Source organism: Helianthus annuus, chromosome 12 (genome assembly GCF_002127325.2).
Source record: "Helianthus annuus cultivar XRQ/B chromosome 12, HanXRQr2.0-SUNRISE, whole genome shotgun sequence".
Lineage (NCBI taxonomy): Eukaryota > Viridiplantae > Streptophyta > Magnoliopsida > Asterales > Asteraceae > Helianthus > Helianthus annuus.
In genome coordinates, this window is record NC_035444.2 from 141,305,350 (window position 1) to 141,316,646 (window position 11,297).

The 11,297-nt window shown below is 33.6% G+C and overlaps 3 protein-coding genes across 3 annotated transcripts; all 3 read left to right on the plus strand.

Moving 5' to 3' along the window:
- The first annotated feature begins 261 nt into the window (after window positions 1-261).
- LOC110893313 lies at window positions 262-1,326 on the plus strand. Its single transcript, XM_022140426.1, has one exon. The coding sequence runs from the start codon at window positions 262-264 to the stop codon at window positions 1,324-1,326; it is 1,065 nt and encodes a 354-aa protein (XP_021996118.1).
- A 1,001-nt stretch (window positions 1,327-2,327) lies between these two features.
- On the plus strand, window positions 2,328-7,723 carry LOC110893312. Its single transcript, XM_022140425.1, has 7 exons — window positions 2,328-2,403; window positions 2,566-2,718; window positions 2,811-3,053; window positions 3,169-3,459; window positions 3,694-4,116; window positions 4,694-5,914; window positions 6,063-7,723. Exons 1-7 carry the CDS (start codon window positions 2,328-2,330, stop codon window positions 7,721-7,723), a joined length of 4,068 nt encoding a protein of 1,355 aa, XP_021996117.1.
- A 476-nt stretch (window positions 7,724-8,199) lies between these two features.
- On the plus strand, window positions 8,200-9,017 carry LOC110893311 (protein DOG1-like 3). The gene has a single exon (XM_022140424.2). The coding sequence runs from the start codon at window positions 8,228-8,230 to the stop codon at window positions 8,927-8,929; it is 702 nt and encodes a 233-aa protein (XP_021996116.1). The 5' UTR covers window positions 8,200-8,227; the 3' UTR covers window positions 8,930-9,017.
- The last annotated feature ends 2,280 nt before the right edge of the window (window positions 9,018-11,297 follow it).

Genomic DNA, 11,297 nt, shown 5'->3' on the forward strand with positions numbered 1-11,297 from the left:
GTTAAATTAATGTTATGATATCTTTTGATACCATTTTAGAGATTTTTAATTAACGTTCTTATATGTTGTAATACAAATTTAAAGATGGTTACCTGTTTTTGATATTATATTTAATTTCGTTTATTGTTACACATAATAAGTTTGAATTAAAAATTTATTGTCTAATCATAGGAAGAAATAATGGATAATATTTTTTTAACATATACATAAACTTTTTTTTTATTTGTTATATCTTCTATTGTAGCAAAATTATATCATAAAATGGAGAAGCTTGGGTCTGAATTGATTGTGGACGAAATTTTCACAAGGCTACATGCAAAAGCTATCGGCCGTTTCAAGTGTCTATCCAATTTTTTTCGTGATGAACTGTCAAATAATAATTTTGAGATTATGCATTCTCGGCGAATTATAAGTTCGCTACAAAAGAAGCTTCTTTCCTTAAAAGACAACACAATTGTTGTTGACAACATAGTAGGGGGTAATTTGCAAGCCGATACAAGCAAAACTATAATTTCTCCATCTAATGTCCATCCTTCATACTTACGTGTTTTAGCGTCCTTTAAAGGTCTGTTATTAATTTGCAATGAAAGGATGTTTTGTGAGCTCATTCTTTGGAATCCAACAACAAGGCGCTTTAAAATTTTGGCCGATGACTACTTTGATCGTAATTTTGAGCGAAACGCTGCTACTGGTGGAATGTACTTTGACAACTCGAACGATCTCAAAGTTCTCCACATCAATCGTTACCGTAATGTTCTTAATGCTCGAGTTTACTCACGTCATCGTGAGTCATGGAGAAAGATAAATTCATTGAACGTCACTAATTATGCTTCAACATATTATTCATGGTCTCCCGGTATTTATTCTGGTAGAAGCATTTATTTTATGGTTTCCAATTATTGGTTTCCACCAGGTGAGAGACACATGGTAGTTTTCGACGTTGTTTCCGAAACTTTCAGCACAATTCCTTTTCCCGAGGTTTTGGATTTGAATCCTTGGCAAGGACATTTTTTGAGCATTGAAATGAAGCTGCACGTCATTGTTGTTGGACGGTCTGAAAACCTATATGCTGATTTGTTCAAATTTGAAGATGAGGCTTGGGTCAAGGTGTTTTCTTTCAATACGCCTCATGTTGTTGATTATCTTGAAAGGCGTCGAAGGAATAATATAATTCAAGACAACAAGTGGCTCATAATAAGCATTTGGGGTGATATTTTTGAAGTTGACCTTTCCAACGAATCTTTTGAGTACCTCCAACATGTTGATGACTACACCGGTCCTAAAGGAGCTTTATTTATCGAGACCACTATGTCACCTATAGTTTAGAAATTTTTATATTATTGTTTCAAGTTCTTCATCTTATATCCTATCTGAAGTTGAATAACTAAAGACCTTATTATATTTTCTTTTTTCATTGGTTTAATACAGCATTTGAAGTTATGTATTGACCTCATTTGTGTTTTGTTTCTGTTTGTAATATTTTTAATTTTTGTGATGCATTTATAGTGTGGTTGTATAATGCTAATTTAGGATAATATAATTGACGTATCAATTACTATCTAATAATAAGAATGTCTAGAATCTCATACTTAAATACATTTAAACTTTACTACAATTTTGGATTGTCGCATTCTTAAATCGTATCACATTATAATTTCCGGAATGTCTAAAAGAAAAAACAAGTTTTCATCTGAATCTTACAACAAAGGAAAGGAAAACATTTCTAACCGTAATGTCGTTAATTTAAATCTCGATTTCTATTTCATAAAGTTTTATTTTATGTACATCTTTATAAATAATTTAATCATCTTAATTACAGGTGTTTCAGCCATCTTAAATACGAATGCATCTACAAATATTACAACTGGTAATTTAAGTTGTTATAAATATTCAAACCTTTTTAGTTTACCAGAAAACTTAAATTAATTTTATATATTGTATTACGTTTATTTTTTATCTTGTATATCTTAACAAACAATCTGTTTTGCTAAACTGTGTATTTTTTATTCCCTTACAGTTCGTAGAGGTAGAAGGCCATTATCGACAATTACTAACGGTACTAATTTACTAACTTTTTTAGTTTCATGTGTTTGTACATTGATGTTAAGTGATTTTTAGCTATTTTTTCCATATTTTTTCTATATTTAAAACACATCAGTATTATGCATTGTGACTTTATACAATTAATTTGTGTGTATGTTGTTGTTTTAGTTGTCGTTCCCATCGTAACACAAGATCAGGCAAGACATAGTCGGAAAATTAGGAAAGTATTATTGGATAACAAAAGATCTAAATTACATGGATGTCCATCAAATGTTGACCATACAATGGTCATAACAACTGATTCGATACCAACTCCTTCTATTCCGACCGTTACACAACAATTATCTGTTTTATCTGAAGGTTAGTTTTTATTTTTTTGTCATTTATAATAGCCGTATTTAAAATAACTTATTTTACTAAACTTGCATTTCACAATATTGCTATCTATGTTTAATTCAGCGTAATCATATATTTTTTTAATGTTATCTTTATCTACCAATATTTTCTAATTTGTATATATAGATAACAGCCGTTTAAGGGAAGTAAATTTGGAGAATACAAGATCTCCTCTGAGAAATAGTATATCATATTCCAATAGGAATTTACGTAGCTCTCCTGATCTAGAAGCAACTCCAAATGTCATTCCTAATCGAACTGGATCATTCATGGCAACAAGTAAATACTTATTAAGTTTTATACAATTCAATGTTTTTTTATATAAATTTATATCATGAAGATTATTAAATTTTTTTTATGTATATTATTAGGTAATTTAAGTTGTCTTACGAACAATGGTACTCAACCAGCAGACGCTACTCCGGGTCATATTGCGTTTAACATTACGTCATTTAGTGGCACCTCTGGTATTCTTCAAAAATCTTCTTTTGAAAGGTTGTCATCCGGTAAACGTAAGTTAATTGGTAGACCACGAATTACTTCTCCAATACCAATTATTGATTTTACCACAGAGCAGATTGTAGTTCAAGATCCCTTGAAAGGTGTTTCAAATGGTACATTTCTAATAATTTGTATTCTTCGGTCCATAAAGTATTAAATGTGTCGACATAATGTTATCTTCTTTATTAAATAACAGTGTTAACATTTTTTTGTTAATTTTCAAAACAGATTATTTGGATCATGGTGACCAATGCGTTACTTGTGAAGTATGTAATGCAAAGTTGTGGAATGCAGAAAAAGGAAAAGGAAGAAAAAAGGATGGAAAAGTTTGCTATTTCATTTGTTGTTCTTATGGCATAGTAGAGCTTCCAGATTACAAAGATGCCAGAGGAAGTTATCGAATCCTGTTTAGTAACAATGGTGATGAAAGCAAGCATATTTTGAAAAATATTCGCCGTTACAATTCAATGTTCGCATTTACTTCAATGGGTGGTAAGGTTGATTCGACGGTTAACAGAGGCAATGGTCCTTTTTTTCTTTAGAATTAGCGGTGAGAATTATCATACAATTGGAAGTCTTATGCCAAACAATGGAGCGCAACCAAAATTTTGCCAACTATACATATATGATACTGAGAACGAAATTTCAAACAGGCAATCGATATTTAGGTAAAGCCATTTTTTTCAGCTTACTAATTCATATTTTATGACAATTTGAATAATATTTGATAACATTTTTGTAACAATGGTTCAGATGGTGCATCTTCTTCTTCTTCAACTGTTGATCGTAAACTAATTGAACATATAAAGGATGTACTAGACAATGACAATGAGTTGGTCAAAACTTACAGAAGAGTTAGGGATTCCTTCCAAGACAACCCTAATGTAAATGTGAAGCTTCGAATAATTGGAACAAGAGAAAAAGATGGTCGCACGTATAACTTACCAACGGCTGGTGAGATTGCTACTCTCATTGTTGGTGATATCGAAAAGGTCGTTGACAATAGAGATATTGTAGTTGAGACTCAAACAGGTGAACTTAAAAGAATTTGTGAGTTGCATCCATCATATCTCGCACTACAATATCCGATTTTGTTTCCGTACGGAGATGATGGCTACAGAATTGATATCCCTCATAGAGGTGTTGTTGATGTTGTTAATAAAACACGTCCAAAGTGTACTATGAGAGAGTTCTTTGCATATCGTATCCAGGATCGTATAAATCAGTTTTCATTAATCCTTAATTCTTAGAGGCTATTCCAGCAGTTCTTGGTTGACGCGTATACTATGATAGAGAGCGAGAGACTTAGGTACATACGATATCAACAAAAAGATCTAGGGTCCGACACATATGAAAGCCTCCGTAAATTACGAAGTAAAGGTCAAGATGATATATCTAAAGCTGGAAAACGTATTTTTTTGCCGTCTTCTTTTACTGGTGGAGCACGATATATGATGCAAAACTATTTAGACGCTATGGCTCTGTGTAAATGCTTTGGTTATCCAGATTATTTTATAACCATAACATGCAATCCCAAATGGCCATAAGTTCAACGGTTTCTCAAAGACACCAATCTTAGTCCGGAAGATAGGCCTGATATCCTGTCTAGATTGTTCAAAATAAAACTCGATTCAATCTGCAAAGATTTAAAAAAGAATCATCTATTAGGCAAAGCTTCAGCAGGTAATGTTAAAAAAATAATTAAATTATTAGTCATCATCAAACCTAACACTTTGTTTTTTTTTTTCTGTAGTTGTTTACACTATCGAGTTCCAAAAACGTGGTTTGCCTCATGCCCATTTATGCTTATTCATGGAACCTGAATTCAAATTATCTACTGTGGACCATGTTAATTCATTTATATCTGCAGAAATTCCAAATAGAGATGAAGATCCAGAATTATTCATCCTGGTGAAAGAGTATATGATACATGGTCCATGTGGTAATGCTAGGTTGAGCTCTCCATGTATGGTAGATATGAAGTGTTCAAAAGGCTTTCCAAAAAAGTTTCAAGATCATACAACACTAGATTCAAACGGGTTTCCATTATACAGAAGGAGAAACAATGGTGCTTCTGTTGTGAAAAATAAAGTTGACCTTGATAACAGGAGTGTGGTTCCCTACAACAAAAAATTATTGAAAAGATATCAAGCTCATATCAACGTTGAATGGTGCAATCAAGCCGCGTCTATAAAATATCTTTTTAAATACATCAATAAAGGTCCTGATAGAGCCACTATAGCTGTTGTGCATGGTGATAATCAACCGGAAGAGCAACCACAAGACGAGATCAAAGAGTATTACGATTGCCGCTATATATCAGCTTGCGAAGCATCTTGGAGGATATTTGCTAACGAAGTACATTATAGAAGACCTTCTGTTATGAGGCTTCCATTTCATCTACCTGGCCAACAACCTGTTGTTTTCGGCCCTGACGAGGATATTAACTCTGTTCTAAACAAACCGTCAGTTAAATCTTCAAAGTTTCTATCATGGATGGAACGTAATAAAGACCCAAATGACCTGTTGGCACGTACACTTACATACGTTCAGTTCCCTATTTTTTATGTATGGAAGCTTGACAAGCGAGTATGGGAACCAAGAAAAGGGAAAAAATCAATTGGCAGGATTCATTCCGTATCTCCATCTTTAGGTGAAGCATATTTTTTGAGAATTCTTCTTAACAAGGTTAGAGGACCAACATCGTTTGACGACATTAAAACAGTTAATGGTAAAGTTTACGATACATACAGAGATGCTTGCTACGCACTTGGTCTTTTAGATGATGATTCAGAGTATGTGGAGGCAATAAAAGAAGCAAATTTAACTGGAAGCTCTTCATACATTCGGAATTTATTTTCTACGATGTTGTTATCCAGTAGTCTTTCTAGACCTGAGGTTGTTTGGGAAAGTTCGTGGAGATACATGGCAGACGATTTTGTTTACAGACTAGCAAAATACCATCGAGTTACAGGTACCTTTTGTTTACACTGACTTTTATTACTTATATTTTTGGAAAAAATAATCTGATGTTTTCATCATTATTTAAGTTATTTTATCTTATTATGATGAAATGGTTTCCCTTTTCATAACATGATGTTGTTTTCTTTCGTATTGCGTAGCGTTATCAATTCCGGATCACCAACTGAAGAACTATGTCTTGGTCGAAATTGAAAAGTTTTTATTGCGAAATAATTCTTCGTTGCGAAGATTTGAATCAATGCCATATCCAGATATGTCGTCTTCAGGTATTTCAGATTGTCGTTTGATATACGAGGAGCAGGCATATGATACAACATACCTTGGAAATCTGTACGATAGTCAATTGACAATGTTAACTGATGAACAACGCTCTGTTTTTGAAGAGATTATGGCAGCAGTAAACAGTGATAACGGTCGGATTTTTTTCCTTTATGGGTATGGTGGAACAGGTAAAACATTTTTATGGAAGACATTGTCTGCTGCAATTAGATCAAGAGGTCAAATCGTGTTAAATGTGGCTTCAAGTGGAATTGCATCGTTGTTGTTAGATGGTGGCAGGACTGCATATTCCAGGTTTAGCATACCGTTGAATCTTACTGAAGATTCGGTATGTAATATAAAACCAGAAAGTGATTTATCTAAATTACTTCATGAGACTAAATTGATAATTTTGGATGAAGCACCTATGGTTCACAAACATGCATTTGAAGCGCTCGATAGAACAATGAATGACGTTTTCAACATTGACACATATCTCAATTCTGAAATCCGGTTTGGAGGTAAGGTTATTGTTTTTGGAGGAGATTTTAGACAAATATTACTTGTTGTTCCAAATGGTGGGAGACAAGAGATTGTTAATGCCTCCTTATGTTCGTCTTATTTGTGGAGTAAATGTAAATTGCTAAGACTAACTAGAAACATGAGGTTAACGGTTGGAAGATCTACGACTGATGTTGATGAAATAAATACTTTTGGCAAATGGCTTTTGGATTTGGGTGAGGGTAACGTTGGTGGTCCAAATGATGGAGAAGCAACTATTGAAATACCACAAGATCTTTTGATTACTGATCCATCAGATCCAATTGGAAGTTTAATTGATTTTGTTTATCCATCAATCTTGGAAAACGTAGACGCCCATAACTATTTCAGTGACCGGGCTATACTTGCACCTAAAAATGAAGTTGTTCATGAGATTAATGACAGGTTGCTAGCAATGTTTCCTGGTGAAGAAAAAGAGTATCTTAGCTCTGACAGTCTTTGTCCGTCTGAAGATGTAAATTCTACACAACAAAGACTTTACTCTCCGGATGTGCTCAATGGTCTTAAAATATCAGGCCAACCAAATCATAGGTTAGTCCTTAAAGTTGGTGTTCCAGTGATGTTATTAAGAAATATTGATCAACGGAATGGATTGTGCAACGGTACAAGGCTACAAGTAAAAAAACTGCACAACCGTGTAATAGAAGCGGAGATAATATCTGGTTCAAATATTGGTACTTGCACATATATCCCTCGATTAAACTTGATACCTTCTGATAAAAAGATTCCTTTTTCTTTTCAAAGAAGGCAATTTCCACTGGCCGTATGTTTTGCAATGACCATCAACAAAAGTCAAGGCCAATCTCTTTCAAGAGTTGGTTTGTACCTCAAACAACCGGTCTTCTCTCATGGTCAATTGTATGTTCCCTTATCAAGGGTGAAAACAAGAAATGGTGTCAAGATACTCATACTTGACAACAACGGAAAACCTACGGATAAAACAACTAATGTGGTGTATAAAGAGATATTCAACGAATTGTGATATATACATATTAATTGTTAATAAAAAGTTTTTACATGATCTGTTTAAAGAGGTGTATATATTTATAACATTTAATGTAAACAACTATTATTAATTCATATTATCTTTTATCAATCCGTGTAATACATGGGTCCTTAGGCTAGTAATAAACTAATACAAAGAGGTAATACCCTCTGAAAAGTTCGTGACTTAATCCTTATATATTGTACTTTCTTTTGAATTTGAATGAACTAATATAAGTCTTAAGAGCTTATACACTTGTATATTTTATATACTTTCTTTTGAAAGAAAAAAAAAACGTTAGTTTTACCACCAATGTAATACGACCACTTGTGACACATGCGTTATGCATAATCAACATCTACACTACTTTCTCTTTTGCCACGTGTATATATCATATATGACACCTAATGAACTAGTGGCGTATAAAACTGAAATAAAAAATCAACTTATTAATTATTAATAGTTAATAGTGTTGCAAAATGTTAGATCAACACAAACAAGATGACCACCTCCACCTCCAACCATGGATCAAGCTTCCACCACTGGATTTTCTTACAGCAAGCCGATCTTGAGGAGCTCATGAACGTTCTAACCACAGTCTCGGAAGCCGACATCGAACTGCTCCATCGTGTCAGTCAGAAAACCATCCAACACCTCAGTGACTACCAGCAAACGAGGTCGGTTCACCACGGTGGTGACGCGCTATCGATCTACAAACCGTCATCGTTCGAAAACTCGTTGTTTTGGATTGGTGGACTCAAGCCTTCCATCTATATCCGTCTTGTGTACTCCATTGCAGGAATTGATTCTAAAAAGCTCGAATTCGAACTTTCGAAATTGCTTATTATTGGCGACAGAATTGGGAGCAAAAGGGAGATGGAATGCAGTGACATGCAAGTGAAGTTAATAGAAGCTCTTCATGTAGAAACGGTTAAAAGTGAAGACAAGATTTCTTCCAGGATGGCTAACTTGCAGGAATGCGTGGCGATTGAGCCGCTAGTGATCGGTTATTCGGACGGTGTGGAGCAGGCTCTGGAGGCTCACAGGGTGGCGTTCAATGAGGTTGTGATGGATGCTGATGAACTTAGAGTTAAGGTGTTGAAGGAACTTGTTGATCATATTTTGACACCACTTCAAGGGGTTCATCTTCTTGTTGCATCAACTAGACTTCATCTCTCCATTCATGAGTGGGGTAAAAGATAGAAATAAAATACGAATACTTTTATGTCTTTTTGTATGATAAGGCTTTGATGATGAACACTAACATTAGTGTGTTTTATGTCAATTATCATGTTGTGTTTTATATTTTATAGTTTTATGATGGTGTGTTTGAAGTTTTTATGACTGTTAGGGTTTAGATATTGTGTTATAGTGATCACTAAGCTGTTATTTGTGAGTTTTGAGTATGTTTTACGGCTAAAATTGTGGTATTTTATGACTTCTTACATTTTGTAGAAAAAATGGATTTCGTAGCCGAACCAAACATATATATTCCTAACCCAAGTTTTAACATTTAAATACCCAACTTTCGACTTGAAGTTTTACATGTAATATTTGAATAGGTGAAACTGACCTTTTAAAATACAGAGAAGCAAAGTAGTAATTTACCAAAACTGAATTAATAATTAGTGTATGTGCGATTCCAAACAGTGGCGGATCCAGGAATTTTTTTCTGGGGGTGCGGAATATTTTCAAAGATTTTAGGTCCCTAGCTGTATAAAAATATCGGTTCAGAACGGGTCAGATCGGATCATGTAAGACAAAAGAACATCAAACTAAAATTTATAAATCATCAAAAACACGTCAAACATCATTACAAATTACAAACGTATTTAAAATTGCGCCCTACAAGTTTTTTTTTTTAATATATCCAAAACATCATCTAAAGATATTAAACACGCCTTAAGTTCATTACATTCTTACTTATTGTTCCTAACACATATAATTTGCTCCATAAGTTCATAAAACAACACTAAACACTTAAACAAAATAAACAATCATGTTCAACCATAGCCCATAACTTTCAATTATATTTTTAAACATTCAAGCCATAATATTAAATGTTGATTACTTGTAACTAATCATTTAAACAAACAAAACTATAAATAAAACAACAAAATTATTTAACTACAAGTCTAGAACAACGAAAAAATCCAAAAAATATAAAAAGATTAAACCCTTACACATCTATATTTTCTCCTAATCATCACATAAAACAAAATAAATAAATAAACAATACTATTTCTATATTGGAATTCTGACGTAATATGGGTCGGTCCAATCGGAATTTTGGTTTTTCCGGTAAAAAAAGCCACCAGGTCGTGAGCAGTGGTGTCAAGTCACTGGGAGTTTTTTTGGGGGCGGGATTTGGAAATGGAATGGGTGGATGAGTTTGGGTTATTTTATTTAGTTCAAAATTTTTAAGTTGGGTTTGGGCTTGTGTTAATAAAAATTGATTGCAGATTGGGCTTTGATTGGATTAAATAATTAAGTGAATAAGTGGGTTAATAATTATTTTTTTTCTGAGTGGGGCGGTTGAAAATTTTCAAGGGGTGCGAGTGAAAAATTCCAAGGGGTGCGGTCGGAATTTCTGGCGAAAAATAAATCTAAAAATTTTTTTCTCATGGGGTGCGCCCGCTTACCCTTAGCTTAGGGTGGGTACGCCCTTGATTCCAAATACGATTTACCTCCTAATACCATTCATTGTGGGTGTGTAAATCAGAATAAAAAGTAATGCTTGCTAGCAGATACCTTAGCGTCACATGAAAGGTATCTACACTCTAAGAAAGGTATCTACAGGATACTCACTCCAAGAAAGAGGTTATAATGGTGTATTATAAATGTGAAACTAAAGGGAGTTAATATAATTTATTTTGATTGTTAGAAAAACACACCCAGTTCTCCATGACCATGTATCTATATATGCGGATACCCATACCCCACGTGCAAGGGCTGAAGTACACACCCTCACTCATGCAAGGGGTTTAATTATGGCTCAATCTATTTGGACACTTTGATTGTGTATTTGGACACACTTTAATTTCTACATAGGTCTATACAGCCAAACAGGTCATATAGACACAAAAGTCAAATCTACATATACTAGTTCTTGTTTTTGTCTGAAGACTGGACCTATACAGGTCGTATAGCTTTATACTGGTCGTATAAACCTATCGTATAAGTCTATACTAGCCGTATTGACCTTTTTTTACAATTTTGTATACAATAATCTATGTTTTAATAAAGTTTACTAAAACAATTATTTATTTTTAAAATTAAAAACATTCTTAAAAATTTATCGTGTAGTATAGGTTTCATACATGGGTTTGATACATGTTATCGTATAGGTATAGGTATAGGTGTATAATATAGTATAGGTCTTGTGTAGGCCTATATGTAACGTTCTGTATTTTCCATTTTTTCTCCATTTTATTGTAATCCGTATTCCAATTCCAATCCCTTGTAATTCAAGACCTGATTATAATGGAAATCATGTTTTGTATTATTTTTGTTTAATCATACTTACACAATACGTAAACAATCAAGAAATACGCATTTTAATTTATAACCG

Bases quoted from the DNA above. Each gene is read 5' to 3' on its own strand.
- LOC110893313 (XM_022140426.1), top strand. From the start codon at position 262: ATGGAGAAGCTTGGGTCTGAATTGATTGTGGACGAAATTTTCACAAGG.
- LOC110893312 (XM_022140425.1), top strand. From the start codon at position 2,328: ATGGTCATAACAACTGATTCGATACCAACTCCTTCTATTCCGACCGTT. The intron at 2,404-2,565 runs GTTAGTTTTTAT...TTGTATATATAG, and splicing joins ATTATCTGTTTTATCTGAAG to ATAACAGCCGTTTAAGGGAA. The intron at 3,054-3,168 runs GTACATTTCTAA...TTTTCAAAACAG, and splicing joins CTTGAAAGGTGTTTCAAATG to ATTATTTGGATCATGGTGAC.
- LOC110893311 (XM_022140424.2), top strand. From the start codon at position 8,228: ATGACCACCTCCACCTCCAACCATGGATCAAGCTTCCACCACTGGATT.